A 15,143-nucleotide genomic window follows, 5' to 3' on the forward strand; every position below is an offset into this window, starting at 1 on the left:
TGGAGCAAAAAGCAAACTATTATATCTGTACTAACACAAGGCACTCAGAGTCAAAGACGTGTATGCCTAGTGTATGTTATTTTAAATCTATGCCATCTCTCAAATATCATCATTAAGTCTGCCAGTTAATCTGCATTTTTGGTCTTTCTCTCAGTAGGCGGAATTCTCCAGTTTTTTAGGAGTTTTTTTGGAACACAATAAAGCTTGATTACACTGGAGAACTCAAACCTGTAAGTTTCTCCTCAGGCAAATATTCAAACTAATGGCTGACCATGTTACAATGCATTATAATCACTTAGAAGACACTCTCACAGTGATGTACAGCAGTGGAGAATATCAATGTAACTGATAAATACAAAACTGTGATATCACCAAGAAGGTACAGAGGCCCATTAATAATCAATAAGTTTAATATGAAACAAACAAAGAACTATTTGTATTGTAATTAAAGAAAGTACCACAACACAGATGACATACCTTTATATATCTATGACTACAACATTATTCAAAGGCAAATCCAAAGTCAGAAAGAAAAAAAGATGGGGGGGGGGAGATTGCAGGAGTGTCAGTCATGTCCTGAATAAACACACATAGCTTCTATAAAGAAAATTGTAATTAAAGACATTTAGAAATTTTTATCCATCAATTAAAGACAACATTTTTAGGATTGTAAGTATAATGTTGGCTTAATGCATTGTAATTCTCTTTAATTTTAAGGACGCATGGGAGATGTGGAGGTTATGAAGTAACACTGTAATTTGCAATGGGAGTTTAATCTTGCAGTTGAACCCCACACTTTGAATACAAACAGTCCACTGCTTTGGCAGAATCAAGAGCAGAGCAAAGTGCAGTTAGAGGATAAAATGAATAAGAACGCAGGGCTTGGAAGTAAAATCTGCTGATCTGTGCTGCACAGAATTATAATGAGAAACTAAAGGGAACCTTAGGCTAATATTCCAACAGATGGCTGACCATGTCCTGAAGAAACACAAATTTAAAACAATTACTAGCAAAACAGGACAAGCATAATGTACAATATAAAGCAATATATATGAATTGTCTTCTGCAAATGTCTCTGCAAATTCCTGAGTTAAATTATAAGATATATCGATACAAGAGAATTATATGTTATTCGTGTACTGTATACATGCTTGCACACTGCATATAATATATGTACATTGCACACGTGAATGCATGGCTCACACTGTATTTGTACAGCCATCAGTCACAGTATGAGGGTCCCAGCACATGGCTCTAAACTCTAGATAAATCCTTCCAGGTGGAACTATAACCTGGGACATGACAGTCATGATTTATCTCAGTTCTGTATTTCTGTCTCAGCTGATACAGGAATATGATAAATATAATATTCCATCTTATTGCTCCTTCAGTGTGTGATTAACTGCCGGTGACTGCTTCTATAACACGCTGTATCAATCTGGGCCTGGCACCAGCCCCCAACACCCTGACATCAGTATGCTGAATGTGTACTGAGTACGTGCTCAGTGTATGCTGAGTGTGCATTTAGTGAGGTTCAGTGTGCGCTGAGTGGGTGCTGAGGATGTGCTGAAGGTATACCGAGTGTGTGCTGAGTGTGTGTTGGGTGTACACTGAGTGTGTGTTGGGTGTACACTGAGTCCGTGTTGGGTGTATACTGAGTGTGTGTTGGGTGTACACTGAGTGTGTGTTGGGTGTGTGCAGAATGTGGGCTGAGTAGGGTTGCCAGATACCTGGTTTTGGACTGGAATGTCCGGTTTTCAAATTATTTATACTGGCCCAGTTTGTGGTCCCGACCAGACAATATAAATGTCCTGATGTGGTGAACCAACTGAATAATTAATTGAAATTTAATCGCTAGTTTGTAATGATCTACTGTTACACTTTTTTCCTCTCCTCCCCTCCCCCAAACCATCCCCCCAGGCCCAGTCTGCCACTGGTTCTGACAGCCCTCCATGCTTCGCGATCCAGTTTTAAGCTGCCCCCCAGTCAGCGAATGCAGACTTTGCCAAAGTGTGCATGTGAGCATGCATGGTGTCCAGTTTTGACAAATTCTAAAACTGGCAGCCATAGTGCAGAGTGTGTTCTGACTGAGTATATGCTGTGTGTGTGTTCAGTATGCACTGTTCGGTGTCTGAGACCGTCTCTTCTTGCATGCTCAGGAGAAGGATATCAGGAAGAAAGGAGTGTAATGAAAGCATTAGACGGCTGCAGAGATTTAGTAAGTAATGTAGGATAAATGATTTTGTTGGCTGCATACTCGCCAACGAAATAACCTGAAAAAATAATAAATTACCCCTCAAAATATCAGCAGCTCTGTTGTTTTTGACTCTTCTGCTCACACATTACAAACACTGAATAAAATGTGTATGTACATAACATAGAACCTTACTGAGCTCTGACCCAAGGCTAAACTACTTCTCATCTTGTCCAAACGTGTCACTTAGTCCTAGACCAGGGATAATTAGTTTGTAAAATACTGCTCAGGGTGCTGTCACAATAGTGTCTAAGTCCAAACACAAGCTGGGTGTTTGATGGGATCCATACCTCAGAAATGCTGGGAATCCTCCCATGTGAGTGTGGTGCTTCCAGGAGAAACAGCAGGAGCTTCTGAAGGCTTGAGCACACAGTAACGATGGGACACAGGAGCAAGGTTTAAAGGCTAAACCTGGACTACACAGGGTGATCTCTGATTGAGCTGAGACTGCACCTGCTACACCATCCAGAATGACTGAGGCGACCAGACACTGCACAGGCTCTAAAACCATAACAGCATCTACACATTAACTACACATGTTCTATCCAGTTACTGAAGATTCTTAAACCACTAAGCCAATCAGCAATGACCCTTCAACACCTGTGCCAATCAACAAAAACTATATAACCACTGATCCAATCAGTGCCACCCCGTTAGCTTTGCACACTGCAGTATTTATAGTGTTCTTTAGCCTAGGTAGCACTGCACACTAGGAGAGTATTCCAACGTGAATACTGTATTCCGAAATGCAGATGCATTGTGCTTAATGTTTTTTCCAACAATGATGATTCAACCAATAATATTTGCACCTGAGATGTAGCTCAGAAAGTTTGTCTTGTCTTTTTTGTGTTGTGCTGTGAGGACGAGGATTGAACACTATGAGCTTCCTCTTGCAGGCTATCAACAAATCAATCCCTGCGCCTTTTAGTAGAATTCTGTTGTCTTTATAAAATAAATTGGAAAATGATGACACCAGAGGAATGAAATATGTGGCCATCTGGAGTATTTCTCAGTCTGTAGGAGTTATATGTGAGAAGCCGTTCCTTCTTGTTGAAGTGTGATATAAAAAAAGTTGGTGTGAAAAATGAAATGCACCCTCGAGTGTGATGGTGAATTACAGCGAATGTGTTATATGGCATGCCTGCAGTGCTGTGTGTTTGGGCCCCTGGCATCTGATGTGTGTTATCACCTTCACTGGCTTTTTCTGCTATTGCTTCAGGACCTAGCCAATACAGCAATTGCAAACCATCGACTGCACCTTAGATTAAAATCTAATTCTCCCTGTTGTCAATGTCAGGTCTTTGCTGTTTGCTTATCTACTAGTAATTTGTGGGTTTTGTCTGTAAGCTCATGTTCACATTGACACATGGTGCTGTAATCACGGATGGCTTTTCTCTGAAATTGTACCAATGATAAATAAACCATTAAGACCAACATGACATGCCAAAGCCTGCTAATCCCTCTCACACGGCCGCACCAAATACAAGCACGGAGCCCGAGCCTGCAAACGTGTTTAACTGGGAGGCCCACTCCCCTCTGCCATTGATCTCTTCTTGCAAACAAAGGAGAGGAATATCTACATGACTAATTCAATAGGTCTACCACTGTTTAGGAACCAGGACTGACGTCCATAAACATTAATTAAAGTATAAAATAAATACCTTTACTTTCTTGGTGTCTATTTTAAGGAGAAATAATTGACCACTCTATCGTATGTATGCATCTTCAGACATACTGCATTCTCTGTAATTTGTGTAATTATTACTACTGTGACAGGTTGGCTCCATGCCTCTACCACCAAGTATTTTTATCCACTTGTTGTTATGGTAACAGTAAATTTGTAGCAGGGTGACTCTAGTAGTGTTTTAGCCGGAGACATGACAGGAGGTGGGACACGTGTCAGTTATGGTCAGACCATCTGTGCACGAACAACACTGACATGGAACTGCAGGACCAGTTAAAATGCCTCTGACAGCTCTAGCACTGCTCTGCCAGTTGTCTCTATAAAGAACAGCTAAAGAACTTAGCTTAGTTAAATGCAGATTGCTCAGTCTGGGAAGTGTGATGGAATCCATTTCTAGCCATTTAAATTTAGACTTATGCTGCATGTTACACAACCAAGTGCCAAGAAATTCACATACTGTAGCTTGAGGTATTAAACTGTAAAATAAAATACACATCAGAGCATTGAGTAAATGTCCTTACTGTGCATGATTCACACTGGGTCACATAAAAGCATAATTAAAAATATATATATATATATTTAAATCTGTGTACAGAAAATAAATGAAATGATGAATTGAAGGCAGATGAGAAAGGATTGCTCTTTTAAAACATTTTTGTAATCACCTCTTGACTTGGGCAGTTAAGGGATCGTCAGTATTCACCCCTTTCTGGTTATGTCCTCAAAGCTTGGAAAGGGGGTATTATAGGTTTTATGACTTTCACACCTCTCTGATGAAATCTGATCTAAAGCACCAATTCCACTGCCCTAAGTGTGCACACATTTATAGTGAGATTAGAGTTGCATCTTCTGTACAGTCGTTTTATCTGAAATAAAACTGGGCCTCTCTGCATTTGGACTGTGACTGTGTGTGTGCACGTTTGAATCAGTCCTCTGTGTGTGTGTGTGTGCACACGTGCACTGTGTGTGTGTATGTGTGTGTGTGGGGCAAAGTCTTCATATCAAACACCCCACAGTCCTGATAACTCTGAGCCCAGCAGCCAGCTTTGATTCATACAGCCCCACAGAACTGCTGCCCATGCTGTGATGCTGAGGCTGCTTCCCCATGGTTGTCATGGTGACTGCAGTATTTCCTGTCTGTTATGGATCTCCTCCTGCTCCACAGTGGCTGATCACTCGAGGTCTCCTAAACCCCTTGAGGTGGGAGGATAGAGGCCCCATAGATCCAGGCATTAGAGGAGATGGTGACTGATGTGAATTGGTCATGTTAATGATGCCCAGGCTAACAGTAAACACCTGTGGAGAGCAGACACCAGTGCTGGCATACGGTAAGTATAGAGCACAACACTGATGAGAAGTAGATGGGAAATGGAACCAGCAATAGCAATGTTAATCTCAGGTGTGCACTCTTTGATCTGCTCTGCCCTTTACACAGGGGTGCCATTCCATTTGAACAGGCATCCATGGAGATTTCAGTGCAGAAGCATTTTATCACGTACAGTTTGCATTATAAGCTTCTGTATGCAATAGGTAATTTTAAAGGACAGGAAACCAAAAGCATTTTTTTTTAAAGAACAGAAAACAGAATGTTTTAAAAAACAAAATAAAATGTGCTTTAAAAACAGAAAGCAGAATGTGTTTTCCTTGCTTGGTCACTCACTCATTTACTTCCTGCACTTACTTCCAGACAGAAAAGACCCTGGCCTTTCATGAGGATTGAGTCTGACTGCAGCTAAAGTGGAGAAATAATCACATTTGTGCTGAAGCTCAGCTGAAGCTGAGAGGTTAATCAACACAACAAATGGAGTGCCAGACCCCCTTGAATGCTCATTTATACACTTCTGTTTCACAACTCTCCTCTTTAAAAAAAATGAATGTGAACTGGAACATTTTCTAACAAAACTAAAAAAAAAAACACCACACTGAGCTATTATCCTTCCTATGAAGTGCCTTGTTTCACCTCATAAAAAGAAGTGGGGTCCTTCCTTAAAAGTGAGATTCTTTCTTAAAAGCCATTTCTAGAATCTGCTCACTGGCTGCAGTGGACAAAAAACAAGAAAAAGCATTTTGCAGCACTTTTTTACTGTCTGATATAAATATTTTAATTTTTTACATTTAGAAAATAGTTTTAAATCTTCAGTCTGAGACATATCAACATAATTGCGTTTGCTCAAAACTGTACAGATTGATTTCTTAATAAACATAACCTACAAACCTGAGACACTAGGAGGGCACAAATACAGCAGGAAACTTATGCTGCTTTTCCACTGCATGGTACCAGCTCAACTCGACTCGACTCTAATCAACTTTTTTGGTTTTCCATCGGCAAAAGTTGTGGATAGTACCTAGTACCTTTTTTCCCACAGCATGCAGGAACTGCTGCCGTGGGCTATGCATGGCAAATTGTGGTCACTCACTCACTCACTCACGGACGACCTTTGAGGGATGTTTTGTGGGACGCATGCGCAGGTGGTGCCAGCTAAAATGTGTTTGCGGAAGTGAGTTGCGCCGTGGGTCTGGACGGTTACATGCATTTGGTATCACCTCCGTTGAGGTTCCAAGCGAGCTGAGGCGATACCAAAAGGTGACGTGAAAACACTGCAGACCACTGATTGGTCAGAGAGAATTGTCACTAGGTTAGCTCACCCTCTTGCGTCGCCTTTTATGCTAATGAGCAACCAGAGTCATCTCGTCGTCTGAGCTCTGATGTTGGATTTCCCAAACTCTCCTGTTTTTTCTAAGCAGTCTTTTGTCTTGCTGCCTCCAGCCTCTTCTGAAACAAAATGTGTCTCCTTGCTGCGACCAACAGCCAAATTCCGAGAATCAAGAACACCATCCCTTCAATATCCTCCATTGTTCCTGTGTGTGTCGCGTTGAAAATGACGTCACGGCAGTTTCATGTGGCGTCGCTATGACGACCAGCTACATTGACGGGGGTACTATCTGCAGTAGAAAACTAAGTACCTGGTATCAAAAGCGAGTATAATTGAGTAGAGCCAAGTCGAGTTGAGCCGGTACCATGCGGTGGAAAAGCGGCTTTAGCAAACACTTGCTACACAGTAGCAAAGATATATCAAAGACCTAACGATTGTATATATCAGAGATTAATGATTGTACTGGATCCAGTCAACACAGAACCAAGGAACTGCAAAATGTATACTCTGATGTTTCAGCCTCCCACACTGCAGCGTATAGAAATCAACAAATAGTGGCCGACTTGTGAAGACACAAATACGGTAAAAATGTCTGACATTTATCTTAATATTTCTTCAGGTGAAAGAGGGAGATGCCAAAGTGCCCAAAGTATCACCATACAGCAGATGTGACTTTAGCTCCTTTTTCCTTGAAAACAGCAAAAGGAGTGTGAAAGGCCAAAGCAATAGAGTCTCTGGTAGTCCTCTCAGGAGCAGTGCTGAAGGTGGGCAGGTCACAGCAAGCTGGTGCTAACAGGGTCATAGCGCGCCGCCCGCCAGCAGGTGTGTGACGGTCCAGCTCTGTCCGCTGCACTGCTGCAGGGCCAGCTGGTACCCAAACTCATTATTGCCGCTTTCCACCAGCTCCAGGCATCGCTTCGACTTCCTGTTCTGGATGGAACCTCCCTGAGAACACAGAGAGGAGCACCTGCATCAGGTAACGCGTCGGCCAGGGAAACTGGCCCACAGTGCAAACAGTCCCACAGATGCATGCCCTCTGATCCACCAGTACGGCTGCTCTTTTTCTCTCCAAAGCCACACCCTCAGGTAAACGATCAAACGCTATGGTTTAATTGTCAATATAAATTACAATTATCTAGAAGAGCAGGGAACTGGGATTGCAGCTTTGAGGTGGTTGTAAGTACAATTTTCAGGTGAGGCTGTATAAATGGATAGCATGCAAGTTGTGCAAGGCACTCTGGATAACAGAATTCTCGAAAGGCCTAAGATGTAAATACAGTATTTCAAACATGGAAGTAATGAAGCTCAAGTGAAGGCTGGTGTGAGAGAGCTGTAATGGTGTTACTGCACAACAGGACACCAAGAAATCAGGTTCTATATCTCTCGGCCCCAGCTCTCCTCTCCAATGCTAATGATCCTTTTTTCTTCAGTGCAGTTTACCTGAGACTCCAGCAGGGGGCCTCCCACATACCCCAGCATGCACAGAGGGACCTAAGGTTTATTAGCAACAATACACCATTAAGCTTAATTAAGTCTCAGTAGGAAAGCAAGAGTCCACAAAAAAGATAAAACCTTTACTACTGTTACCGTAGCGAGAGAAACAGATGGTGATCTTCCAAACTGTGAATGTCCACAACCAACTACATTAGGAAGGCTAATAGGAGGGACCTATTCAGCTGTGTGTCTCTATATTGATCCAATCAGCTGTGTGTCTGTACTGATCCAATCACCTGTGTGTCTCTGTACTGATCCAATCAGCTGCATGTCTGTACTGATCCAATCAGCTGTGCGTCTGTACTGATCCAATCAGCTGTGTGTCTCTGCACTGATCCAATCAGCTGTGTGTCTGTACTGATCCAATCAGCTGTGTGTCTCTGCACTGATCCAATCAGCTGTGTGTCTTTGTATTGATCCAATTAACTGTGTGTCTGCACTGATCCAATCAACTGTGTCTCTATACTGATCAATCAACTGTGTGCACTGATCCAATCAGCTGTGTGTCTCTGCACTGATCCAATCAGGTGTGTCTCTATACTGATCCAATTAGCTGTGTGTCTGCACTGATCCAATCAGCTGTGTGTCTCTGCACTGATCCAATCAGCCGTGTGTCTCTGTATTGATCCAATCAGCTGGGTGTCCGTACTGATCCAATCAGCTGTGTGTCCGTACTGATCCAATAAGCTGTGTGTCCGTACTGATCCAATCAGCTGTGTGTCCGTACTGATCTAATCAGCTGGTATCTGCAGTCTGACTCATAGTGTGGGGGGAGGCCTGCAGTGGTCAGGTTCTGTACTGCATCCACTGCCCCATTAGGTCCAATACAGGGCCAGCTGTGATGGATGTGACAGATGTGAATTGTTTTTATTCTCCTGTTTCTTCCCCTGACACGGCTCTGTGGCTTGGCCATGTAAAACCGCCCTCATTAGGCTGACAGAAAGACTATCGGGGAAGGACAGTGAATGTCTGGCACAGAGACCACAATCAATAATGCACACAAGCCATCGATCATTCAGCCACACTTTCATCAAGAGAAGCTCAAATTTCATTTCGTTTTACTTTAGGCTTCCATTTGGTCAGCCGACAGTCCCCTTTCATCCACTGTAGTATCACTGTACGAGAGATGCATTTGACTGCGGCTCGAGAATTAGCTTACGTTGGATAACGACCAAAAAGGATTTTCCAGCTTACAACAATTTTGTAGCAATGTTAAAGGAACATTACCAGGTACATTATGTGTATATGAACATGGATACAGCCAGAGAAAAACAGCTGTTTGGTCTAATCTGTCTTAGGAGGACAGGCGGATTGGGAATCATATCTTCAGAGTTTGAAAGGAATATTTTTCTTTGGCCACATTCTGTCGTCCCTCCCTCCTGGCTCCCTCTCATGTCCCATTTGGCAGCTGAGAGCCTCTGCCGTTGCTTTTAATGAACTGGAAATGAAAGAAGCTTCAAAGTTCAAACCCTCATAAAAGATTCCAATTAGAAACCAAAGAAGCATCATTCAGTTCAAACCGTTTTGCTGTTTATTACATAAGAGCAAAGCAGGGAACTTCTCCATTTACGAACCAGCCCCACTCAATTATAGTTTATAACTCAGAGTCTGTGAGGCTTCTCTGTGTGTGATCTTTCCCTGGTTTACTCTTTTAGGTTTGTCCATCCCATTGCACATTATACAATACATCTATGTGTATGACTGTTATAATTTTGTGTTGCTTCTCTGAGTTATATTCTGTGAAACAGCATGTGGCAATTCCTTATCTCTAAATACTGAATTACATCCAGTTCCAAGCCTGATTTGAATACATTCCACCTACTGAATAGCACTTGTAGACACCTGCTGATATCCTCAACATTACATGAGCGTACATGCATGGATGAAGTATAAAATGGAAAGTAAGATGGGTTTATTATTTTGTGCAGTAATGTGACTTTCTCAACAGATTTCTTTAACTTCTGCTGATGGAAGCCGCAAGCCTTTTAGTTGTTTTTTTTTTTTTTTTAAATGATAAAAATGTTTTATTTCAAGTACAATTTAGTTGGTTGATTTACTGATTGATTGGGTATGTTTAAGCTACGGTGCATAATGTGGTCAGAACTGATCTTAATTTTGTGCAGTCCTAATGAAAGACTCCACGGTCACCAGACCAGCATCACATATATATATTTCAACAGAAACGCTGTTCAGATGCTGCTCTGAAAAATCCAGTACCAACAAAATGATTATCAACTACAAGCCTTCCCCCATTCAGGAATGCTATCACAGTGGGTTGGTCCACAGCAGCACAGAGAAATTGAAGGTCCTCCTCAGCATATACATGCGTAAAAGCTACCTTGTACAAGGATAATTACCCGGACCGTTCTCCACTAAGCTCGCTCGTTTATTCAAGCAGGCAAAATCCAATCAATATGATTTTATCTCTTTCTTAAACAAAATCAATTTCCCATCACTTAAATGGTGAACAATTTCTTCTGGTCAGGAAAATGAGTTCTCAACAGTGTCTCAGAAGCTGTGCAGTACAGAAGGAATCAGACAGCTACCTGGTTCCTGGTTTTAACCAGATGTGACTCGTTTTGTATGTTAATACCACACAGTGGCCGAGACCTGGTACATGCCAGGAGCTCTCTCTTAATTTTGGACGCAATTTAATTTCAAATTTAGAGGCATGTGAGTATTAGAAGAGACCTGCAGATCAGGATTATGTGTATCCAGTACCCATTTGTTTTAGATTTTTTTATTTTATTACTTTGAAAAGTCCTTTACATGCATGTGTTCCTGTGTGATGGATACTCGATTATTCTGTTTTCTGTACAGTGGACTGTCCTTTTGTCTGTGATGCATTCCAATAATGGCAGCAAACAAATCTTCTTTGATTTTCAAGCGTGACACAGACCCAGATTTGTAGGAGTGTAGCAGAGCATTCTGATTTACTATCGAGCTGGAACCCCCAGGGGCTGTGATGTGAACTCACCAGGATCAGATCTGTGAACTTAAGTGCTAACACAGGAGACAAATGCATGAAAAAAAATAGATAATATACATACATTATAAAAATTAATATTTCAAAACGAACCAGTCAGTAGACTGATGTGGACATGCATTAGAGCCAGAGAAGAACATGCAGTTATTATTAATGAAATCGTGTGAGTCACATGTCACGCAATGACAGCGAACTGGATGTGCGTACAGGCATTATAAATTGCAGTGTGCTGCTCTGAAGTGTGTGAAGGACGAGTGCAGATCTAGCATACGGTGGAGCTGGCGCATCCTGGCACAGAATCAAGCGTGTGGATTTGGTGTGCCGCTCAGAATTAAATTATGTAGGACAGAACGCAAGGCAGTAGCTGCTAGCAGGAGACGGGGTCATTTCTAAAGGTGGCAAAAATAATTATGGTAAGCGTCTGTTATCTGGGAGGCACTGAGGCTACGGCGCAGTGGTGCAGGGGACAGACTGCATGGAGGATTTAAACCAAACTTTTCCCTACAGTCCTCTCAACAGCGACTGTAAAAAGGAGTACAGCGCTACACTAAACAGAAACACCCCTCCTGCGTGTCACTGAGTGTCAGTGCTGGGAGGCGGCTGCTGTGAAACGGTTGCCGTGGCGCGCTGATGCGGTTGCCATGTCCGTGCCTCCCTGAGATGTGATCGATGCTGGCAGCTGGGTTTGCGTGATGCGATGAGCCAGCCCCGTATCCCTGCCAGGGCTCTCGTGTTAGCGACTTTGTTCCCACCTTCTGACTCCAGTTACAGGAGGGGGAGAAAAAGCACATTCAACACATTTAGCACTACTCTGCTTTGCGCTACTCTCCCAGGCTGACAGGCTCGTGAACATTAATTTCATCATCGAATGAACTGATTACATCCTCTGCTTTTCCCGTGTAATCATTCCAACCGAAGAAAACCTGCAGTAATGTAAATACACAAATAAGAGAGGGTGCAGCCACGGTTCGGGAAGGCTCTAACACTCAAGTGTGCTAGGAAACAAAACTTCTGTCGAGCAAGATTAATTTAATTACGCTACCAATTTCACAGGCCTGTGCTCACTGCTATAGTTCACAGTTATTAGGGTATTTTACCAGTGCTCTGACAGCCAGTAATAAGTCTGATATGATCCTTCGTACCTGACCATAATGTTGATGAGCTGAAGTTGAAGTGGATCTGGGGATATGCCGTATTACCTGTTGTTACAACATGCTTTAGCAAATGAAGACGTGCAGCTTTATGTAAAGTGTTTTCTGTGTGGTCTCGTCCTGGAAAAGGTTTATATAGTATAGCCCTAACCTCCCCTTGCTTGAATCTTTTCCATACTAGTTTTACTTGCCAAAAAATTTTCAATGAGTTGCTTATAGCTTTGTGAATGCCTGGAACAGATCAAGGTCACATTGCCTTACTCAAGTCAGTGTCAAACAGGAGGACCTTTGTCCTCAACCACAAAAGTATACATTAATTCTGTTTTAATATAATAGCACCCTTACTCATTATAAAGGACTCCACTGAGAGAGGCCTTGGGCTGAGTGCTCTCCCAGCCTTTTCATGATGAACATCTCAATAAGAGTTCCAATTGAACCCCGTGACACATCTCAAATGCTTACATTTCCACACCTTCCTACTGTCAGTCAAAAGAATATTTTCATATATTACATAAAACAATGGTTATCTAATAAGTTACAGCAAATATTGAAACATTTCTAAATAAGCTATGCCTACATGTTGCTTTTGATCAAGGTGCCTGTTGACATTTTTCAAAGCTGAACAGAATTAAGGGCAAGTTGCACTCTGAAATTATAGAGATACAGAATTATAGAAATTATAAAAAGTCAATAGATTGACTTCGCTAAAAAAGCACAAGGACATTGAGGCAACAGTTGAGGATGGAACTTCTGCGCAATTTTGAGATGGCTATTGAACAATAATAGTTTTGTAGAAAATTTTTAATTATTTTAATTGAAGTTAATATTAAGATAGATGGGAGTTCAGACAATATGGTGTGTGTGTGTGTGTGTGTGTGTGTGTGGCTAGAGGAACGGTGCACAGAAGACTGGAAGCTGCAGGTTTTTAATGACAGTTTCAGACCTGGTGAAGACTGGGGGTTTGAGGAATGTAGAATGAGTCCAGTGAACTGTGATATTTCCCAGACACGGGTGGAGTCCCTGGAGGAGCTCCGTAATGAGAATGAAGCTGGTGGTACAGAGCGCTGAAGCATACTGGCATACAGCTTCCTGTACCAGACTCCTCCCTCTCAGTCACAGGCAGGGGGGCCTTCGCTCTGTGTTGGAAGATGGATAGGGCTTCTGCTGTCCTGACCACAGTGGGAAGGTCATTTCCACACCCGGGGTGGGGGGGGGGGAGCGCAGAACAGACAGGTGCCTGGGCACACCGAAGGACGGGGGGGGGGGGGTTCTCTTTTGGTAGAAGTGTGGGATAGGGAGATTTACCTGAGTAAAGAGCCAGTAGAGCTTCATTCGCTTGGCTTTGGCATAGCTGCACTCAATGAGGCGAGGCCTGCTGTTCACATCCACCAGGCACTTGTTGTCGTCATCATCGATGGTGGGGCTCAAGACCCCAATGTGTAACTGCTGAGTGCTGGTGTAGTACACATTCTACAAAGACACAACATACAGGTGCTTACTGTTCCATTCTGGAGTAACATAGAACATCTCAGCAGAAAATAAAACCCTTAATGAGGTGCAACCCTTACTGTGAAAAGACAACAGATAGATATATTAATGCTGAACATTTCCTGAATTTTTCAGAAATAATAACATCTAGAATAACACTGTTAGTTGCTCTGGATAAGAGAGTTTGTTAAATTAATGTAATGTAATGTATGATAAAGCTGAAACAAAAAAGAACACTGACAGAAGTCTGACAGCCCATGATGAATACGTAATTTGGAAAAGTGCAGGGGTAAAGGGAATTAAAAATAAATCTTTTTTTCTGCTGTGGTAGCTGGTATGTGTAAGGATGTTGTGCCTTTGAGGAGTTACATTGTAGGTCACTTTCAAGAGAGATGCTGCTTTAAGCGCTGAACAATCTAAGCAGTCAAAGTATCACTACACACAAGGGCACATCACCCAGGCAGACACTGATGAATAGTCATTCCTTTATGAGCACCGTGTGGCATTGCGTGTTCGCAAACTTGCTTTTTAATAAACTGCTAACCACAAGAAAATAACTTTAAGAACATTCTAGGTCAAGGATGAATCGGTATAAATCTGTTTAAACAGCAGAATAATTTAGGCAACATCCTCTTGCATGTTTCTAGTCATACTGAAAGTGTATAATGAATGGTCAACATTAAACTGTGAGGTGGTGGCACCTCTCTCTCTGATTTCTGCGGGTTAATTGACCCTGACGAGGGGCAGGTGTATGAGTACTATGGTGAGGTGATAGCACCTCACAGGTATTTGTCTGAGCTAATTGTCCCTGATGAGGGTCAGGTGTAGGAGGCCTATATGTAGCCCCTGATTTCTGGGGTTCAGCGCAGACTCATTGTTTGTCAGACTCTTAGTGTGTAGGGGTGTGAGAATCGGCAGAAGTTACCGTGTTGATCCTATCTGCCTGATTTGATCACCGTTTAGTTTCTTCTCGAGTTGGTGATCTCTCTGCGCTGTGGAGGACATTTTGCCGTCGTCTCTTTAGTTTTCTTTTTGTTTTCTACCCGCCGGGCTGCGAATATCCTTTTTCTTTTGTAAGTGACCCCACTCTGTTTTTCTAGTGGGGGTTTTCTTTTTGGGCAGCTACGCTGCGGCGGTGTTTAATTTCTTTTAGTTTTCTGAGCCCGCTGACAGAAGTTTCAGTGAGTGGAGAGAGCGATTACTTCGCTCTTTATTATTTGGTTTTTCCCCTTCCCTTTCTATCGCTCAGCGATTTGGTGGTTATCCCTCAGGGTTAACTTTTAGATCCCCTCGGTCCGCAATTGCGTCCCACCCTCCTCAACCGTGACATAAACACAGTACACTTGCACCAGTTTATACTGACTGGTAAAGATTACCCACAGTGCACCAGTGTAAAATGAATGGTAAAGATTGCCCACAGTGTATCAGTGTA

General features: G+C 42.4%; 1 protein-coding gene across 1 annotated transcript in view; it reads right to left on the reverse strand.

Moving 5' to 3' along the window:
* Window positions 1–392: 392 nt before the first annotated feature.
* The window catches only part of LOC135241972 (polypeptide N-acetylgalactosaminyltransferase 18-like), an 81,488-nt gene continuing 66,737 nt past the window's right edge, over window positions 393–15,143 (reverse strand). The window contains exons 10-11 of the mRNA XM_064312802.1: window positions 13,529–13,693; window positions 393–7,537 (exon numbers count right to left, since the gene is read on the reverse strand). Of these exons, the coding sequence (XP_064168872.1) occupies window positions 7,391–7,537; window positions 13,529–13,693 (312 nt within the window). The 3' untranslated portion in view covers window positions 393–7,390. The remainder of the gene's footprint in view (window positions 7,538–13,528; window positions 13,694–15,143) is intronic.

The sequence above is a fragment of the Anguilla rostrata genome, chromosome 16 (assembly GCF_018555375.3).
Source record: "Anguilla rostrata isolate EN2019 chromosome 16, ASM1855537v3, whole genome shotgun sequence".
Taxonomy (NCBI): Eukaryota; Metazoa; Chordata; class Actinopteri; order Anguilliformes; family Anguillidae; genus Anguilla; species Anguilla rostrata.